At 53.5% G+C, this 21,201-nt stretch overlaps 2 protein-coding genes across 3 annotated transcripts; both read right to left on the bottom strand.

The window, feature by feature from the left end:
• Positions 1-3,590: 3,590 nt before the first annotated feature.
• Positions 3,591-7,469, bottom strand: EFNB3 (ephrin B3). The gene is given in 5 exon segments (XM_007457795.1): positions 3,591-4,000; positions 4,436-4,522; positions 4,559-4,717; positions 4,884-5,176; positions 7,348-7,469. Coding segments are annotated over 5 exon segments (1,071 nt in total).
• A 1,033-nt stretch (positions 7,470-8,502) lies between these two features.
• WRAP53 (WD repeat containing antisense to TP53) lies at positions 8,503-20,971 on the bottom strand. 2 transcript variants are annotated; one of them, XM_007457794.1, is made up of 11 exons: positions 20,425-20,828; positions 20,176-20,274; positions 19,586-19,697; positions 11,831-11,919; positions 11,551-11,641; positions 11,309-11,441; positions 10,545-10,753; positions 10,234-10,337; positions 9,953-10,087; positions 9,612-9,838; positions 8,503-8,531 (listed from the first exon to the last, which is right to left on the bottom strand). In XM_007457794.1, exons 1-11 carry the CDS (start codon positions 20,826-20,828, stop codon positions 8,503-8,505), a joined length of 1,632 nt encoding a protein of 543 aa, XP_007457856.1. The 2 variants fall into 2 exon arrangements, with proteins under 2 accessions (XP_007457856.1, XP_007457855.1); XM_007457793.1 differs by lacking the exon at positions 8,503-8,531 and having other exon boundaries at positions 9,577-9,838; positions 20,425-20,971.
• Positions 20,972-21,201: the final 230 nt, after the last annotated feature.

Raw genomic sequence — 21,201 nt, 5'->3', positions numbered from 1 at the left:
CTGAACAAATGTCACCTCTTCAGAGGGACCCTCCTGACCTCCTAACTTAAAGCATCTTCCTGATACTCTCCATCCTCTTCAGTTTTTTTATATCACTTATCACTACCAGAAATATTATTATGTTGTTCCCCACCAAAATGTGGATTTCATGAAAGCAGGGGCTTTGCCTTATTCACCTCATACTACCAGTGCCTGAAATAGTACCTGGAACAAAGCAGATATTTAATATGATGCTGAGTGAATGAATGAATGAATGAATGAATGTCTTCCTGCACCTCTTCTTGCTTTGTTGTACTTGTTAGCCTAGGAGTGTGTTTGTGTGTTTGTACCTAGAAAGCGAATAGGATGGCATGTGTTTTTCTGTGTGGAAGTCACCTGAGCTTTCAAATAGCTCAGAAGATCACTACACATGTGGAAGGCTCTAGATCTTGCATTGTTAATGTCTGGGGAGAGGAGAGTCTATAGATGCCAGTTCTCTGAAGGGGTGTGCCCCAGGGTAATGTGCAGAATGTGCTGTTCCTCTCCCCAGCTGTGCATCTGTCCCCAGGTGTCTTCCTGTCTCTCAGCATGTTATGATGTCTCGGTTGCTTTGGTGAGATGTTTGTCTGTCACGGAGACTATTTATCCCCGCTTCTCTTCCCTCTCTTCTCTCCACCTGTGCCTCTGGATGTACGTGTAGGGGAGTCTTCCTTGGCTCCCTTGCCCCCTCGCACACACAGCCCTGCCCCAGTTGTGGACCCCTCCCTCTCTCACTGGGCCCTGTTGCTGGGCTCTGGGTTGCCATAGTGACGGTTGCCAAGTCCCTGAGGCTGATAGCCAGCGATGGGGCTGTCGGCTCCATCCACGCGGGAGGCTGAGGGGGGCTTCCCATTGTGTGAAGAAGGGGATGTTGCCATGACAACCAACCCCCACTAAGGGGCAGGAACCAGCCCTTCCACACCCCCTCCAGCCTCCCCACCTCGGGCAGCTCCAGTGTGGGCTTAGAAGGCAGGAGTAAATTCCAGACAGCCCAGCACCTGGCCTCCCAGTTTTCAACTCCCCTCCTACAGCGCCTGCACCTCTCGGGACCCAGGGATCTTGCTCAGACAAGGGGAGGGGCAGGGGTCCCACTGGACAGAGGAGGGGCAGGAGGACCCCTTGACCTCCAGGCAGATGGGAGACAGCGGGAGAGGACCTAAAGTCAGGGGAGGGGCGGGCAGGTCAGAGGTTGTGACCCCCACCGACTGGCTGCAGCGATGCTCCTCACGGCTGCTTTTGTGGTTGGAGAATGGGGCTGAGTCTAGGGGACTGGGCATCTGGGTTTTAGGGGGAGAAGAGCCTGGGTTATGGGTACACAGGGAGCCACGGAATAGGCAACTTGATGCCTGGGTCCCTGAGTCTTCTGGGCACAGGAGTGCCTTGGGCAGGAGTGGGAGGGAATAGATTGAACACGTGAGCATGTTTTTTCCACTTTGTTTCCGACTGAGACTTGCCTTGAATCTGATACTTGGTTTAGCAATAGACACTTGGGCTTTCCCCCAGTGTGTGAATGCATATTCACAGACAGCCCCATTTGGATGTATTGGCAACCCACTACCACCTGGGTTCCTCTCTCCCTCCCCTGGCAGGGGCTGCTTTCCTCAGCCTCCTCGCGCAGCCCATGACCACACCCGCCTCCGCCAGCCAGGCCCTGTCCACTTCACCCATCCAACCCAACCCCCTCCCTACCCCTTGGTTTCATGCAATTCAACACTCAGCTGGAAAGCTGTTCTAATCACCAGCTCTCTGCCCCAATTCACGTCCAGTCATTCTCCAGCCTTCTCATCAACTTTTGAAGTTTTTTATTTTTTTTTGGTTTTTGTTGTTCAAATTTCCCTTTTACAGTAAAACTATTGAGGTGACGGCCATACCCCGCCACCTCCCCCATGGCAATATCAACTTCCTGTTCTCTGGAAGGAGTGATTAGAAAAATCAGGAAGGAGCTGGGAACTACAGCACCAGAGAGATAGCTTGACCTCTGGTGGACAAAGCAACCATCTTGGCTGGTGATTGAGGTGGCCGACGTGGTGCCCAAAGGCAGCTCTGACCTAAAGGAAATGAGCTGGGAGGAAACTGAGGCAACACCCAATTGTGCACTAGTGGGCAGGAAGAGGTATCAGCTGGTCACTATGGAAAGACTGGCTGTTGCTAAGGACCACTGTCAGCTAGACCAGTCAGTAGGCCACCATTTTGGTCACTAAGAAGGGAGCTGTGTTGAGTTTGAAGGGAGTAGGAAATGGAGAATGTGATGAACAAGACAGCCATCCAGGTTACTGGGGACAACACGTGGGTTCTTGGGGTCATCCTGTTGAGTAACAGAGATTATACTGGGGTATGGAAAGGGAAGAACAAGACAAATTGAGCCTGCCATGGCAGATGGCAGCCACCTTAGCTGTCCTAAAAGCAGCACAGAGAACAAGGGAAGGGAGATCCTGGCACGTGACACTGAATACTAGGAAGAACCTCAGTCCACCCGATCTTCTTAGAGTAAGTTCCAGCTTCCTCCTGAAATGGGAAGTTCTTCCTGTCCGCCCTTCTCCACAGAGTAAGAACCATCCACCTCCCCCCACCCCCCAGACTAAGCCACTTCCGGTTCCAGCCAGACCACTTCCTATTTCAGAAGTGCTACTTCCTGTCCTGGATGAAGGCACTTCCAGTTCCTGCTGCACTGCTTCCACTTCCCAGGCCACTTCTGTCCAGGCCTGGTCACTTCTTGTCTGGAGCAAGTCACTTCCTGTCCCAAGTGGCCCATTCAGCATCAGGCCAAGTCCACATGTGTCCTGACTGGTTCATAGCTTGCTATTGGCCACTGGACAAAACGGGACACTTCTCATGGTAGCTGTCATGACCCAACCATCCCAAATGGCTGGAGTAAGTATGCAGAGGCCTGGGGCAGGGCAGAGCAGGAGGCCCTGCTACCCATGCCCTGAGCTGGGGTGGAGTGCCAGAGCCTTCCCCATAAGGCCCCCATTTTTGTCAGACTGAGGGCAGTGGTTGGTAAGAGAAGTCAGAAGAGGGAGCTGAGGGGAGAAATGCTTTGATGCCCCCACCCTGGAGATGGGAGAGGTGCAGGATAAGAAGCCAAGAGGGTAAATAAAAGGAGGTACAGGGAGGAGGATGCTAGGGAAGAGGAACAGACCTAGAGACAGAAGAGAGAGACAGAAAATAAGAGAGAGAGGAGAAAAGAAGAGAAAAACAGTGAGAGGCAGAAAGAGGTGCCAACCAAAAGACAGACTGTTCCCACCCCTAGCTCTCAGTGGGTGAGGGGGACAAGGATCCCTGGGTCATGGTTAGACGAAGAGGCTGAATCTTTGCCCCCTCCCCAGGGGAATAGGACCCAGGAACACAGAGACAGAGAGGGGCACACACAGCCAACCAGAGGGCAGGCGGTCGTTGGGTGGATGTCTTAGGGAATCCTAAAAGTGGAGAAGAGGCGAGAGCCAGGAGGAGCAAAGGAGCTGCGGGGGCAAAGGGGGCCAAGGAGATGCTAGAGGTGTCCCTCAAACCATGAATTAAACTGGAGGCGCACCCCACAAAGGGCTGGATCCAGGAGAGCCAGATCGGAGGAGCCCTCATACCTTGTAGTAGATGTTTGGAGGGCTCTGGGGGGGCCCATCCTGCACGATGTACACAGGATGCCCATAGTCACCACTCACCTTCTCATAGTGGGGACAGAAGGGGGGATCTGCAGCCCCACCGCCCCGCAGAGCTATCCCTAGCTCCCCAGGCTCAGCCTCCCTAGGTCCCATCCCGCCTCCACCCCCCAGGCCCAGAGACCCTCCCCTCCCGAAGGAGCCAGGACCAGGGTGGCGACTCTCCGAAGGCTTGGCCCGCCGTCTCCGCCAACACATGGCACCCCCAGCCCCTGCCACGCCCAGCAAGAGCAGCGCCAGCCCCCCTGCTGCCCCGGCCACTGCGGGCATGCTGGGAGGGGGCAGGGGGCCTTCAGCACCCCGGGAGGTTGCATTGCTGGTGGGGTCACCTGGCAGGGAAGGGGTGAAGGAGGAAAGAGGGGGTGGGGCTGAAGGAGCCACCCGGGCATCTGGACACCCATCCTTGCGGGTCCCCATGGGTTTCCCCAGCAGTGCCCAGGCCCTTTGGGGACCCCACTTCCCCTCCCCTCCAAGCCCCACTCGGAATCCAGGTGTGTCCAGCCCTTCAGCTCCATGCCAAGGAGTCCTCCCCCCTTCTCTGACAGCACTGATTGAAGCACTGACTTGGCTAATTAGTTCTGATTGAGTCTTTTCCTCATTTGGCTTCCATTCCCCTCCCATCCTCCCATCCTCTCTTCTCCTCTTTCCTGTATCACTGCCCCCAAAACTGAAGAGGGAGGGAGGGAGAGGGTGAAGCTAGGGCAGCTGGGGTCCGAGAGCAGAGGAGGCTAGGGAAAACAGGAGGCTGGACCCCTGGTTCCTACCTGCTGTGTTCTCCTTCCCAGGCTCCAGGCTGTGGGCCACCCCTCGGTCTTTTTCCATGGGCATTTCAGACACAGGCTTTCGGGGACCTGGAGACGGGGAAGGGCCGAGAGAGAGGCTGAGACAGCAGCCCCCTAACCATGATGGTACTGCCCCTCGGCCCCTAGGAGGTGTGCCCTAGCCCCACTCACTTTGTCCCACTCGAAGAAGCACCTTCATGCCTCTAGTGAGGCACACACCTCCCTGCAAGCTCTCCAGGCCTTCCCGGGTTCCATCCGATGTGGCTGGGAGAGAACCAGAGGGAGAAGTTGGCGCTCCAGAGCCTACCCCTATTCTGTCTCCATGCCTGGCCCCAACACCACCTGAGGTGGCTCCAGTGGTCCCCTCCCTCATCTGCCCTCGATCCCAGGAGAACCTCCCCACTCGACCCTGCCCGCTGCCCAGCAGTACCAATTATGTAGTAATCGTGGTGTGAGCGGAACTCGTGGCCCCAGAGGTTAGGGCTATACTCCTGGAACTTGATGGTGAAGCGGAGATCCAGATCTGGCCGGTCACAAGTGAGAAGGAGGTTTGGGGCAGGGGGTGCCTCACAGCGCCGGCCCTGGGCACCCCCTACCAGATACAGCTTGTAGAACTCGTAATTAGGAGAGGAGTGGGGGCCAGGAGGCCGGGCCCGGGGGCAGAGCAGATCTAGCCGGTCCCCGATCTGAGGGTAGAGCACGTAACCACCCTCTGCCTGGAACCTATGGGGAGGAGGGCAAGGTGGATAAGGACGAGAGGTGTCAGAGGTCTGGTCCCCAGAGCTTTGCCTCCCTCACCCCACATCCCTGCCGGACAGCCTTTGTCTGAGTGGAGAGTCTGTTCTGACAGAGCAGGCACTAAGGTCTCTGGAAGCTCACGGAAGCAGCAGGAAGCCAGGCTCAGAGGTCTCCTGCCCCTTGGTGTGCCCAAATGCACTCTTCAGCCCGCCCTCACCACATGCACACTGCCATCTCTCGCTCCATCACCGGTCCTGTTGCCATGGCAACAGGATGCCAGTTACCAAGGAGCTGGCCTCTCTGGAACCACACAGCCCACCCCTCCCGGGTGATTTCACTATTCCATGGCAGTCAACCATGGGGGCAGAGCCTCCCCTCCCACAGGCCACCACTGAATTTCAGTGATTTCAGGGCAAAGGGGGCGGGGTGGGGGAGGGGGTGTGAAGGGTGATCCAGACCAGTGTCCCAAGTACCCAGGCAATGTAACAGGACACAAATGCCTGGTCTGGCAATGGCCCTAAATGGGGCTAATCGAAACAGCTGCCCCAGACATTTCCCTGCTCAGTACCCCACTTCCCCCAGGTCCCACACTTCTTAGGGAAAGTGCCCTATTGCTTTGGAATTGAAAGAGTTGACTTTTCGACCCACAGCTGACCAAGTCCGCATCTCTCTCAGCCCCTGCAGCCACTGGCCCAGCACAGCCACTACTTGCCAACAACAGCAGACAGGGTCTCAGAACTTGGTCACAGGGGACTGCTGCTTGGTATCTTCCCAGACTCCCAAATAACCCCCTCCCTCCCTGCCCCAACATCCCAAAGAGCTCCCAGAACACCCTAACTCCATTTTCTCAGCTCTATCAGGATAAGCCTAACTTACATCCTCACACTGCTCCTGATACTCCAACTGCATCTGGGAGTTGGTGGGTAGGAGACTGAGAGGGGAAAAGACATTTGAGATTAGACCCCAAGGGATATGGGAGGGAGGCCAGGACAGGAAATGTGAGGGAAGCTGTGAAGTAAAGAGAGGAAGAATAATTACCCTAGTTCTCCTTCAATGAGCATATAATATGTTCAAATACCTTACCTCTAATCTTCATAAAACCTGTAAGGATTGAGGATACAAACTCAGAAAGGTTAAGTGACTTGCCCAAGGCCACACAACAGAAGGCAGCAGAGCTAGGATTAAGACCTAGGATTTGATGAGCTCCAAAGCACACCCTCTTTTCATGGCCTCACACAGCCTCCCCAGGCAATTAGGAAGTTTTCAAAACACAAAACTCTTTTGCTAACGGGGAGTAGGATCTGCATGGAGGCAAGGGACCCAAATGACCTCCCAAGGGTTTTGTCCTACTCTGTGTGGCTTGAGGTTTCATCTGACCCCTGGCCTTTTTTCAGAGCAAAGCAAGCATGCCTCAGAACAGAGGGTCTGATGGAAGAGTTTGCAGCAAAGATGGGGGAGGGGGCAACGGAGTCCTCAGGACTCCAGATGCAAGAGGGAAAGTGGGGGCTTTAGGAGGCTCCAGGCTTCTTCCAGAAAGAAATCTCCAAGCCAGGAAGGCAGGAAAATCTTCTGGTTGGGAAATTGTTCCACCAAGGATTCACAGACCCCCTGGCTGTGAGCAAGAGTTAGGAGATGGATGTGTGGAGAAGGGTCAAAAAGCCTTGGGGGAGTTGTCGCCAGAGCCCCCAAACTGAGAGCCCTTCCCTCCCATTTCCACCACCGAGTCCCTTCTGGGGAGGGAGGCACCCTGCCCTTCCTCTCAGCGCCTCAGCAGCACCTACTCAGCTGCTCTCCTGAGAGCTGACATTAACCAGGCTCCCTCTAAGCCCAGCCCCCGACACCACACAGGTCTCCCACAAACCCGAATAACCACTCCACTGCCCTCCCGGCTACCCACGATCTTTCAAATCCTTGCCCCTTGGGGGTCTTTCAAACTCCTGACACATGGCTGTCACCACCCGCATCCAGCTCTGTGCGCGACCCGCGAGTCTGGCTCCCAAGACCACCTCTGTCTGGTTGCCCATCAGCTCACATCCGATCACCAGCACCCTCCCTCCGCCTCCTCCCAGCTCCGAGAACCCAGGCCCCAAAGTCCCCCAGGCTTCCAGACTCCCTGCCCACAGGGTGTGGGGTATCCCCACCCCCGGGCCGCTCACCTCTTATTCGCCGAATTCCAGTAGACGGGCTCCAGGCTGAGCCCAGACACCAGCCCCAAAAAACCGAGCAGCAGCAGGGCCCCGACTCGCACGCCCCCCGGCCCAGAATGGGGGGCCCCCATGACCCCGCCAAGGCCTGGGGGGCGAGGCACCAACTCCCCCAAAGTCGCTCACCCCCTGGGGTGACTGCCTTGGCCGCCCGGGCTATTCTGCCCCGGCCACCCGTGTGGCTGATGCCCCCCGCTCCCACGCGGACCCGCTTCCTGCTCCGCCCGCGTCCCCTCTCCGGAGCGCTCCGCCCGCAGAAGCCCTTCCAGGGGCCGTCTGCAGGCGCCCTGCGCCCCCGGCCCACGCGCCGGCACCCCAGTATTTATGAGCGGGCCTAAGTGGGGGACTGGGGGAGCCGGGGACAGGGCGGGGGCGGCATGGGGCGCCGGGCGAGGGAGCGGGGAAGGGGGCGCCGAGCCGGGGCCCCAGCCTCGCCGGGATTGAGGGCAGCGGGCTAAGGGAGGAAACCAACCAGTCCTGAGCCCAGGAGGGGGGAGTTAAAGGAGAGGCGGGGAGGGGGAGAGGATGGCGGAGGGAAAAACCGGAGCTGGAGCCCGAGTCGGAGCGGGCGATCATGCAGCCCACGCCCCCCACACCTCCCTCACCTCGCGCACCTCCCAGCCCTCACCCCGCCGCCCCGCCTCACTCCCCCGCGCGGTCTCTCACGCCCCCTTTGTCTCTGCAACTCTCCGGCTCTGGCTTAGTTTCTGCCCACCTCCCCTCCTGCCCTCGGATCGCCCGAGCGGTTGGAATCTTCCGCTCCCTCAAATCCAGAAAGGCTCTCGCCCTCTCCACCCCGAGGAACCCAGCCCCTTTCGCTCCCGCAGCCCCCTCCTCCCCCATCCCAAAACAACACCGCTGCTCCGGGGAGGTCTGGAGAGAATAATAATAACCTTGAAGGCTCCGCACTTTACAAAGTGGGCTGAGTTGACCTTCCCGACTACCTGTGTGAAGTGGGAGGGGCAGGGCTTAAGGATCCCCGTGGCAGTGATGAAGAAACTGAGGCTCAGAGAGGCCCCGTGACTTGCCCAAGGTCACACGAGGAATCTGGGATAAAGCCGAAACCAGACCCAGGCTGCCGAACTCCCACTCCTGGGGTCTCTTTTGTCACAGCCTCCTAGACCCTCTACTGCTATCTGTTGGTTGACGAAAGGCAAGAGATTCGGGGGTAAACTTGGGCCCTTCTTAGATGGTTGTGGGGAGAAATGGGGCCGGGAGATAGGGAGAACCTACAACCCAAAACCCGCATGCAGCCGGAAGGGCTGTTTCCAATTATCCTGGGGGAAGGGAGGAGGATTTGCCTTTTTGGGTGTCAGAACCCTGGCTTTCAGCACCTCTGGGCAGAGGTGACATTCCTCTCCCCTCTCTAGTCGTCACAGGCCTCCAGACCCTTCCCTTAGGCTGTGAGGTCCAGAATCAAATCCTCTGCTGACAGTGTCTCTTCAGAAACCCCCTTCTCAGTGTGTGGCAAGGTGGGGGGAGGAGGGGAAGCCACTGCTTGAAATAACATACCCCCCAAAAAGACAGAGCAGATAAATGAAGAAACCAGACCAGCGACAGCTACTGAATGACTCTCGCCCTTGTCCTGCATCTAACGGGAATACAGAATGTGACATCTGTGTTTTTCGGCACTTTTACTCTTTCATGTGTGCCCTTGACTCTGGCTACTCAGTCACCTGCCTCCTGGGGGAGTCCGGGGGTGGGGGGAGGCGGTCCTCCTGCTCCCCTTCCCCCAGAGCTGACTAATGGTCCCTCTGCTGCCGGATGATGGTAAATAGTGTTGAGCAGGAGTGAGCGGGTGTCTTGTCTGTCACCATCTGCACAGTCTCACAGTCACACGCAACAGTCTGACACACAGCTCCTGCCACTCCTGCTCAGCCACATTCACCCTGACCCCTGCTGCCCCCACCTTGGGAGTGAGATTTCAAACAGGTTCCCCCCTTCAGTTTACCAAGTTGCCTAGCAACCAGCCAGTCAATGGCATGAAGCCCCACCCCCCACTTGCTTGACTTCACACCAAGCTCAGCAGCCCCATTGGTTCCCGCCTAGTCCCACCTCTCAACCCTGGTTTCAGGAACAATATGCCAGTCCTCACTGCTGCTGGACCAGTGAGCCCACTGGTACCCCTCCCGGCCTCATCTCCATCATCTGCCTCCCCAAAGAGACACAAAGACTCTAATATCATATAAAACCTTTTTATATAAACTCACACCCACCTCCCTCTGTCCCTCCCTGTCCCTTCTCGTCCTGGTGAGCATCAGGGACACTGGTATCCGGGCCGCCCCCACACCACCAGAGCTGAAGCTGACATTCAAGGTGGACGTGGCGCATGGAGAGCAGGGGAAGGTCCACCTCCTCCTCCCCCTCATCCCCACTCTCCGTGGGCTCTGGAAACACACGCTGACCGGAGCCAGTGGCCAGCAGAGGCAGACTAGGGTGCAGGCTGTAGGGAGAGATGGGCGGCGCCAGTCAGCACCATGAGCCAGCGTGCTTGCTCCCTCAGGGATTTACCTTCTCCCCAACCCAAGCCCCCAAATCTACAGAATTAACTTATGACCTCACTCCATTGGTGCAGTCCTTCTGGGGCAGGAAGCTCAGCACTGGCTCCGGCCTCCCCTCATGCCCAGCCGCACCGGTGTCCCACACGGAGACAGCCCCGCTCGTGCTGCCGCTCACTAGGAATTGCCCGCTCCTGGGGAAGAGAGGAGAGGCTTGCTGGCATGCAGTCATCACCTGGGGCAGGAACCCTTCACGGTCAGGGGCTGGGACCCTACAGGTGGGCTCTGGCATCCCTGAGGGCATCAAGACCCTGGGCAGGAAGGACCCACAGTCACTCACGGGTCCAGATCAAAGTAGATGCGCTGATTGGTGGTCACTTCACGACTCAGGGACCACAGTGGACGCCCAGGCTGCCGGAGATCCCAGCACAGAAGCTCGGCATCCTAAGGACAAAGAACAGGAGCCTAGAATCGTTTCCACCCTCCACTCCCCCACTCCCAACACATGTCTGCTTCCCTCCAGTTTTATAAGCACTCCTTTAGCTGGGTTGATTTTTTTTTTCCCATGCCCATCTCCCAACACAGCACAGACTACATCCCCACTCCTGCCTTTTACCCCCCTGCTTTGGGATCTCAGAACATGATCCCTACCTTACGGGCTCCTGAAAAGAAGCGATTCCCATCGGGGTGGAAACAGAGGTGGGTGATGCCCCCTTGGTGCCCTCCCAGCAAGGCAAGAGGGGAGCCATCATCCCAGGTGTACAGACCCAGGGAGCGCCCGTAGGAGCCACAGGCATAGAGGGGCTGGGTTGGACTGAAGGCTATGCAGGAGATGATGCCGCTCTGGCCCTGCTTTTTTGCTAGAAAGGGAAGGAAAAAAGTCGGGGAGAGGGCAAGAGCACCTGGCATTAACCACGCTAATCAGAGGTGCACCTCTGTCTACCGTCCCAGAGCCCATGTGCTGGACTCAGTGCCTCCCCCACCCCATTCGTTTTAAGCAGGATGAAGACCTCTGATGCTCCCTAGATCCCTCTATCCCCTGCAAAGGACCTAAAGGCCCAAGCCCCACTTCTTCCCTCTCAAACCTGTTTTTCCTTGAAGGGCTGGAAAGCTGAAGGCTTATAGGAAAAGGGAATCAGCTTTACTTCCAGTTTCCTGGAGATACCAAGATTTTGGAGATCAAAAGGCAGGGGGCTCAGGAGTGAACCAGCTCTTTACCCAGAGGTAAAGTTTCATCCCCTCCCTGAGTCTGTTTTCTTTCCTGTGCACTGGGCCCAACCTGCCCCACAGGTCTGTACTGAGGATGATGTGACCCCCGCCTCAACCCTGCACGTGACCCCTTGGCTCACACAAGGCCCCTCTGCACGTGGCTGGGCCTTTTCTCTCCTCCTCCCTCAGAGGCGCAGACTGCTTACCAAACGTGGCTCGGACCTCACAGTCGCGGCCGGGCCGGGATGTGGAGAAGATACGCACGGTCCGGTTGAAGCCACAGAAGAGCTGGGAGCCATCCGGGGAGAAGCAGAGCGAGTGGGCTGCTGTCAGCTCATCCTGGGGGCAGGAAAGGGCTGGAAATAGGCCTAGCAAAGAGCCTCAGCCATTCTCAAGGAAGGAGAGCTGGGCCAGGACGAGCACTGGGGCTGGGCGGGGAGGTCCCTACCAGGTGGTTGTAGGAGCGAAAGGAAGCCCGGAGCTCTCCAGTGAAGGCATCCCAGATGTGAATCGGGTTCTCCCGGCTGCTGCTGGCCACGCTGAGAGAGACACGGACACTGAGGCCCCAGTGCTGTCAAAGGAAGGGGAGGAAGCCAACTGACCGGCCCTCTCAGCTCACATCTGAAGGGCACAGCAAGCTTTCCTCCTCCCGAGACCCCTGACTCTCTCAGTGGAGGGTCCCCTTGAAATGGGGGCGGCGAGGAGGGGAGGCGAAAGACATCACTTACTAGGAGGTGTCTGGTTGGGCTGAAGACATCAGAGAATACCAGCAGTAATCATAGATGGTGTCGCCTTCCACCATTCGAAGGACGGGAGCCTGGACAGAGATGCGGGGATGCCTGGGTCACTGGCGGGAAAAGAAGGCCCACTCGGAAATCTAGCAGTTTTATGGCAGAGGGAGATGCTCTGTGGGCACTTAACCAGGCAGGAGAAGGGAGACGGGGTAAATATGAAGAACGGGATCTTGATCTCAAAGTTCAAGGTTTAGCTCAGACTCTAACATCAGACTTGGGCCACCGAAAGCCATGCAGATTTACCCTTTTGCTTTTGCAACACTTAGAGAGGAAGAAACAAGTAATATCCCAACCCAGAAACAAAGAACCGACCAATGATACAAATGTCTACCGAGTGCCTACCAGGCGCCATTTGATCCTCTAAAAAAAATTACTGAACAGTTCAAACAAGCAAAGAAGTATTAAAACAAAGCCAAACAAACCCTGTGAGTCCTCCACGTAGCTTAAGAAGCAAAATATTTTACCAAACGGTTAAAACCTCTTCCCAGTGAAACCCTCCCTCAGAGGTAAACACCATCCTGAATTTATCACTCTCGTGTATTTCTTTAGGATTACATTCGGACAGAGAAAAAAACAATATATACCATGGTCTTGCGTGCTGTTAAACTTAACATGAACGGTAGCAAGCTGTATGCATCCCACCGCGATTGTGAGATTACGGTGACACACTGTGCTCAAATTCATGCCTCTTCCCTGCTGTACAGCGCTCCACTCACCCATCCCTCTCTACTGACAGTCACTGGTGTTTTCCCAATTTCTGGCTAGTGTGCTGTAACATTCTGGTACCCGTGTGGGAGGGTTTCTCTGCAGTTTCTGCTAAAGAGGGAATCACTGGGGTTCTACAGTCTGCGCTCTGCCAGCTCTACTAGATCATGTCACATTTTTCCCAAAGTGCTCATCCAGATTTACTCTCCCCCCAGCAGCGTGTACGAACGCCTGTTGCTCTGCATCCTCTTGGTGTTGTCAGACTTTCCAATTTTTCTCAATTTGAAGGCTGTGAAATGGTATTTCATTACGATATAAACTGGCGTTTCTCAATGTCTAACCAGTGAAGTTAGACATTTTTGTGTTTAAGGGCACCTTTCCCTAGTTTTTGCTCAGTTTTCTCCTAGGTTGTTGCTTTTTTCTTACTGACTTGAAGGAAATCTTTACATCAGTTGGATACCAGTCCTTTGGCGGGGTGACGTCACCCCTTTGGCCCTCGGGTGATGTCACCCAGCCGTGAATGCACGGTCCACTTCTCCACCCTGAACCCTTGCATCCGACTGCCTGGTGGAAAGCTCCACTGGGGGCATCCCACGGGGTCCTCAAACTCAGTTTCTCTGACACAGACCCAGCCTCTGCAGCCTGTGAACCTGCTGCTCCTCCTGGGCTCCCCACCCAGTTCTCAAGCCTGAAATGTGAGCACCTTGACTACTACCCTTCACTCCCTTTCCTCTCCTGGTCCAACCCAAGGCCAGAGCTTGCCAATTGCACCTCCTAGGTTCGCCTGAACCTGTCCCCTTGCCTTCAATCCCACGTGAAGCCACTGCCTTCTTGCTAGCATTTCTACACGTTCCCCCAGCCTCCCTGCACCCCACACTCCAATCTGCCCCTCCATTCTCCACCCTGAAGCCACACTGAGGCCCCTGGAATCCTGTACAGAGTCACTCTCCTGCTTAAAACATTGCAATGCCTTCCCAAAACCCTCAGTATAAAACCCAATCTCCTATGAAGCCTTCCCTTACCAGGCGTCTACCCCATACCCACCTTTCTAGGCTCATCCCTCATCCCTGTATTCACTCCTGTAATAGCTCCACGTCCCATCATCCTGACTCTCAGTTCCTAGAAGGTGCCAACTCCCTACACTCCTGAACTGCACACTTTCACGCACACTAGTCTCCAGGTCTGGAATAGTCTTCCTTCACTTCCCCCAGCGACTCTTCCTGGTTGAATGCTAATCATCCTTTGGGCCTCTTAGACACTTCCTCCACTGGGAAGCCTCCCCAACCCCTCGAGCTGAGCCAGGTGCCCTGCTCCACGTTCCAAGAGCCCTCTGTGCCCTCCACGCTACAGCGTACCCATCTGAGAAGGCAGGAACCATGTCTGTCTTGCTCACCGCTGTTTCCCCAACACCTAGTGTACAATCAGCAGTCAAATGTTTTAATGGGAAAATGGAAACAGAAGACCGTTCCAATAACATAAGGCCCAAAATAATAGCACCTTGAATTAAAACAGAGGCAGTCAAGTGAAGTGGATAGATTAGGAAGATCACAAGAACTTGATGGGATTTGGTAATTAACTGGACATGGGGGTTAGGGAAAAGGAAGATTAAAGGAGGAGACCCTGGCTTCTGGTTTGGATACCTGAGGTCACCAAGATGGTGGAAGGACTTGGGGTGCACAGGAAGGCTATGAGGTGCCAATGTCCTCGGTGAGTTAGGGAGAATCAGCATAAGCGTCAAAGGAGAAGTTTTTACGAAGTGAAAGAGCACTTGTCTGGATACAGCGTTTAGGAATGGGGACACTCCCTCTCCAACCTGAGATATGTAGGGCACAGAGGATGCACAGTCTCTCCCAGAGAGGGTACAGGAAAGGGAAAGGGAAAGCCTCAGGCGAGAGCCACGGGGTACAGAGAGTACTCAGAGAAAAAGTGGGGCGTTAGAAACAGGAGTTCCAGAAAGCTCTGTGAAAAGGTGGAGAAGGGAGGGGAGGAACTGGGAAACTATGGTGGGAAGAAGCAATACACAGATGTACGAAAACACCCCAAAATATCCTCCCCCAATTTCCCCACCTATACAAATGTTGTCCATTTCCATACTAAACTTGCAGACGTTAAAAATGAAAATGCCTAATGAGTATTTAGGTATTTAGGCTATGACAGAATTGGTACACTCATATTGCCAACAGCAATAATAATAATAAAAAAAGAATAAGCAGCACAAAAAGCTTTCGAAAACAAATTGACTATCTGTATCACAAGACTTAAAAAAAAGATATTGATTCTCTCTGACCTAGAGTGTTTCTTACTTGTAAAATTTCTCTGATTCTCGGAAGAATCTCCATCAAAACACATGGAGATGTTCACTGAAAAATAATTTATGATATAAAAATCCTGGAAACAACCCAAAAGTCCAAAACAGGTGAGCAGGTAAGAAAACTATCATAGGCAGTCAATGAAATACCATACACCATTAAGCATAACTATGAACACTGGAACACCGTGAAAAACATTTACGATATGACTGTTAAAAGAAAAAACAGTGTACAAAACCATCTACCAAAGAGTTACAACCACACAGAGAGCTCCAGTACTTGGACAGAGCTTAGAAAGAATGTAGAAAAACTTAAAAGGGCTGAATCTTGTAGAGTGGTAGGTAACAATGACTTTTTTCCCTTTTTTTTTCAGCCACACCACGCGGCCTGTGGGATCTTAGCTCCCTCACCAGGGACTGAAACTGGGCCCTCGGCAATGACAGCACCGATCCCTAACCACTGGACCGCCAGGGAATTCCCACCTTTTTCCCTTTTTAACATTCTCATTTCTCTCAAGTGAATGTGTACAATAAATATTCGACCTCTCACATTTCCAGTCTCCTCTAACTATCCCTACTCCTGAACTCTTTCAGGCTGGCTGTGCCACGCCCACCCAGCCCTGGTTTCTGGACACCACTGGTTTCTGTTCCAGGAACCAGGGCTAGGAGTGCCTTACAGCTTGCACACAGAATTAACATGTCTGCAGCCTCCGATCTCACAGAGATGCAGGTTAGGCAAGCGTTCAGGACCATCCCCGGAACGCACCCTTCTTTCACCATCAAGACCCGCACTCCTACGAACCTCAGGCACTAAAGAAGTCCCAGGCTTCTGGGCCATCTGGTCTCACCACCGCCTGCTCGCCGCTCAACACACTCCCTGATTGGCCCCAATCCCACATTCCTCCCTGCCCCCCAAATCCTTACCCCTTGGCCTCTGAAATTCCCACTCTAGAATCTTCAAACTCCCTTATTTTGCATCTTCTCGGAATGCCCTGTCCACCCACCTGGACCTGCCCGACGCTGTGGCTTTCTCAGGCTGAAATGTCTTTCATTCTCACTCCCCTCCTCAGTACAAACATCAAGGTCATTTCCAAATCTTTTCACCTCTCCAAACTCCACCTCCTCTGCAGTTCCTGCCATCACATTAGCTCCCTGTTTTTGTTTCCTTCCCTCATTCACTGAGACTTTCATCTCCTGGTTCAGTCTCTCGCTCCCCACAAATACTGTTACTCTTGGTGACGTGCACTTCCACCAGGACTTTGAGCTTGCAGTTCTCTCTGCCCAGCATACTCTTCCCCAAAATATCACGTTGGTTCACTCCCTGACTCCCTCAGATCTCTGCTCAAATGTCACCTGAATAGTGAAGGCTTCTCCGACTGCCCTTTTAATTTTTATTTTATTTTTGGCTGCACCGCACGGTTTGCAGGATCAGTTCCCTGACCAGGGATTGAACCCGGGGCCATGGCAGTGAAAGCACCAAATCCTAACCACTGGACTGCCAGGGAACGCCCCCAGCCTCCCCGTTTAAAATTGCAATGAATTCCCCCAGTCCTCCTCTCTGCTTTATCGTTCTCCGTGGTACTTGTCAGATATATATTTCACTGTGTTATTGCCTGTTTCTCACACTAGAATAGAAGCTTCACAAAGACACAGACTTTTGTCTGTTTTGTTCCTGACTGACCCCTAGCAGCTAAAAACAGGCCTGGCACATAGAATGCGCTCAATGAAAACTTGTTGAATGAATGAATCAATGAAAGAATGAATAAAAACACCCAACACCCTGGCCTCTGCCATTCCTTGACTTCCTTAGCACCCACGGCCGCGGCCCTCACTCTACACCAGGGGCCCACTCCCAGTCGAGTCATCACTACAATCTCTGACCACCATCTCCAACCCACCCAGCTCCCTTGCTCTGCCATTTCCACCACAATTGTTCAGCTTCATCAGAAACCCATTCACAATCCATTTTCTTACCCACTTTACACTCTGGTCAAGCACAACAGGTGTACCCCTGCAGACACTCTCGAAACACCCCTGGTCTTTCTCTCCTGGCAAACCCCAGCCAGACCTCCTATTCCTTTTAGTCCATGCTCGCATCCAACTAACACCAAGGACTACTAGCATGTAGTGAACACTGACTACATGCCAGGCAATACTTTAAGCACTTTACCCTAATTCTTTTTTTTTTTTTGGCTGTGCCACACAGTGTGCAGGATCTTAGTTCCCCCACCAGGGATCCAACCCGTGCCTCATGCAGTGGAAGCATGGAATCTGAAACACTGGACCGCCAGGGAAGTCCTACCCTAATTCTTTTAATCCTCGCCACAACTCTATGAGGTGGGTGCTGTTATTACCATCCTCATTTTGCAAACAAAGAAACTACAGTCAACTTACTGGGGAAAGATGTACAACCATGCTAACTGGTCTCACTTTACATGGTTGACAACAAATCTCTAGTGGGCACTGAGCAAAGAATAGCAATGCTACTCTACACCAAGCATTCCTTGGTGGTTTTGATTTTCTTCTCCCCAGGACCGATCATCTCACACCTTCTGCTCTCTCCCCACAACCCTCTGCTTTCAGCTGATAACATCCCCTTTACACTTCACTGAGAAGCCAAGAGACAGAGACACACAAATCTTCCCACGACCAAACAGCTGCCTCTGCCTTTCTTCCCACAGCAAGGAAGGGTTCTGCGCATGTCAGTCTAGTCCTTCAATGTGCTCTGGATCCTGTCTTCACCCAGCCACGCAGGGACTTTGTCACCATCCCCAACAACAGCAGCAATTCCTCCCTCTCTTCCGGGGTAATTCTGACCTCACAGGAGCATCTTGTTCACCTTTCTTTAGCCCCACATTCCCTCCGGTCACCATTCCATTTCTCAGTTCCCTTTCACAGGAAAAGACTTCCAAAGAATTCTCTCTTCCTCCTACCCTAATTACCTTCTACCTCCACCACTTCTCTGAAAGTGCTCTCATCAAGGTCACTATGTCTTCTTGGGTCATTCTCTAAATTTGCCCTCACTCTCAACAGCATGAGACATGACTCTTTGCCTCCACTTTTATAATTTCTCCTGCACCCACCTCCATGTGCTGGAGTGTTCCAGCCTCTGCTTGAGTCTTCTGCTCCATCTACACTCTCTCTTGAGATTGACTCCGTTCTCAAGACACAAGATACCATCGACATGCTCTCCCGCTTCCAAAGTATATCCCTAGCACCCTTCGCAAAGTCTCTCCTTAGCTTTACATTTCACACTTAAAGTACCTAAAAGCCCAGATTTCCCTGGTGGCGCAGTGGTTAAGAATCTGCCTGCCAGTGCAGGAGACACGGGTTTGAGCCCCGGTCTGGGAAGATTCCACATGCCGCGGAGCAACTAAGCCCGTGAGCCAAAACTACTGAGCCTGCGCTCTAGAGCCCGCGAGCCACAACTACTGAGCCCACGTGCCACAACTACTGAAGCCTGTGTGCCTAGAGCCTATGCTCCGCAACAAGAGAAGCCACCACAATGAAGAGTAGCCCTCGCTCACCACAACTAGAGAAAAGCCTGTGCACAGCAACGAAGACCCAACACAGCCAAAAATAAATAAATAAATAAATTTATAATAAATAAAGTTATTTTAAAATAAATAAATAAATAAAGTACCTAAAAACCCTTGAATTCTGTCCCAATACCTCTTCATATCCTCTGAGTAAACTGTACCCCCATCCACCCAATTGACTTCCAAGTCCTGTGAAATATATTTCAAATCCACCCACATCTATCTCACCTGATACCACCCTAGCACAAGCCAACATCATTTCTCGCCTGGACCGTGATAAACGCCTCCTAATGAGTCTCCACTCTTGCCCACTCACAATCTATTCTCTAAAATTCAGCCATTATTTTGTTCTTCTCTTTTAAAATCTCTTCCACGGCTTCCCCAAAAACACCCCAAATGCCCTACCCACAAGATCTGACAAGATGTGGCTGCCAGCCACCTCTCCACCCTCACCACGCTTTCCCCCTCACTGGCCTTAGTCCAGGCACACTGGCTTTCTTTCTGTTCCTTGAACATACAAAGCTCTTCCCCAGCTCTGGGTCTTTGTAGCATCTTTGCCTCTTCCTGGAATGCTCTTTCTACAGCTCTTCACATGACTGTTCTCATCATCCTTCAGGTCTCAGCTCAAATGTCTCTTTTTCAGAGAGCCCCTCCCTGACCAACCGTTTTATCTAAAGCGGCATCCTCTAGTTAGTCTCTCCTCATTCTGTTGATTTCCTTCGTAGCATTTATTATAATCTGTAATCAACTTGATTATTTATTGGATTACATTTGTTGTCTATGTCCCATACAAGAAAGCAAAGCAGCTCTTCATCTGTCACATTCATTACTTTATCCCAACACCAAACACAGTAAGTGACACACTGGTAGTCATCCAATAAATACCTATAAGTCAATTAAAAACCACCGTGAGAAATCCACTAGTCTTTTATGGAAAACACATATTCTTAACTAAAGAACAACAAACACCTCTTTAAATGACTTCAGAATTCAGGGTAGAAAATGCTACCTGTGGAACCTCATGGTGAAATGTCCTGCCTGTGAACAGGAAACATGTGGACTGTACTTTCTCCATCTACAGGAAGGAATTAAATGCGCAGTATCTGATGAAGGGGCAGAGTTAGCCCCTACCCTTACCATTTCTGCATATTCCAGCTGCTCCCCCTCATTGTACAGCTCTGGGGGCAGGTTATAAATCCGCAGGATGTTATCAGCACTATTGGTCAAGATGCAGGAGCCATCAGGGGCCCTAGGAGTAGGAAAGGGTTAGAAAGCTGGACAGACCTGTATTTTCCACGTGTAGGACTAGAGCTGAGCTGACCTCTGGTATAGGTAAGCACCCACAAGACCTTGAGAAAGTAGAAGACACACAATCACAAATGAAATTTTTTTTTTTTTTGTGGTACGCGGGCCTCTCCCTGTTGTGGCCTCTCCCGTTGCGGAGCACAGGCTCTGGACGCGCAGGCCCAGCGGCCATGGCTCATGGGCCCAGCCGCTCCGCGGCATGTGGGATCTTCCCGGACCAGGGCACGATGCAGGGCCTGCATCGGCAGGCGGACTCTCAACCACTGCGCCACCAGGGAAGCCCACAAATGAAATTTAAACTCAATCCAGAGGAATTCTTACTCCTTCTCCCACCATGGTGGATCCTTCTCCCAGATAACTGGGGTATTTTAAGGTGGAAATCCTGAGCGTGATTATCTCCCTACCCCATTATGCTTACTTACCACTTACAGCCTTTCAAGAAGTTCTCAGGTTGGGTGCTGAACTCTGACCAGGAACCGCTGAGAAACCGAGGTACCTGGGAGAAGCTGTAGCTCCAGACGCTGGAAGGAAGATGGGGGAACAACAAACCTGGGTTCACCAAAGCAAAGTGGAAATGGGCCTGGAGAAGTGGGGCTGAGGACTGGCGGATAAGATATATCTCACACTTCCAATCTCCACAGATTTCTGAGCCACCTGCTATCACCACTTACGTGTATCCCTCATCCTCTGGAGCGGGTTCCTCAGACACACCTTCCACGTCTTCTCCGGGCCCCAACTCTTGCCTGTTCGTTTCTTCTGCAGGAAGGCTCACATTTTCAGAAAGTTCTTGCTCTTCGACTCGAGGGCTCAACCCACTAGGAATACCAAACCCTGTTTCCAGGGGAATGGAGAGAGAAGCTGGGTCCCCCTCCTCCAGCTCCTGGGACACAGCTGAGACAGCCATGGGATCTGGGGACACCCGGGGCGGATCATCGCCATCGGGTGTCGGTGGCATCAGTTCAGGGTCCGTATTTTTATCCATCGGGGAAGCCTGAGGAGAGAGAGGGGCTGGAGCTGGGGCCCGGTCTGAAGGAAAGCAGTCCGGAGCCAACAGTGGCGCCTCCGGTGTCTTCATACTGCAGAAGAAGCGCGGCAGACATTGGCCGCGGCCAAGCAGTCCTCTTCCCGCCGGCTACCAGTTGCCGGGCCCGCGGAACGGCCGAGACCGCTTCAAAGTTCGCACGGATCGGGATGCAGAACTGGAGAAACCCACCAGTGCCTGCCTTCTTCCCCCGGGAGGGGGCAGAAGGCCAGGAGAACTGCGGAACAGCAACGTTAGAAAGCACGGCGCTCTTCAGCCTGCTTGGTCGCTACGAGCCAACTCTTCTCGCGGGATTTGGGCACACCTTTCCATTGGGCCTCCGCATCCCGGATCAGACTTCGCAGGCGACCCACGGAGGGACAGGGCAGGGACGTAACAGGTCACGGGTTACTGTTCCCATCAAGCC

The sequence above is a fragment of the Lipotes vexillifer genome, unplaced genomic scaffold (assembly GCF_000442215.2).
Source record: "Lipotes vexillifer unplaced genomic scaffold, Lipotes_vexillifer_v1.1 scaffold611, whole genome shotgun sequence".
NCBI classification, from domain to species: Eukaryota; Metazoa; Chordata; class Mammalia; order Artiodactyla; family Lipotidae; genus Lipotes; species Lipotes vexillifer.
The sequence above is the reverse complement of the archived record's forward strand: the minus strand, read 5'-3'. Positions and strand labels throughout refer to the sequence as shown.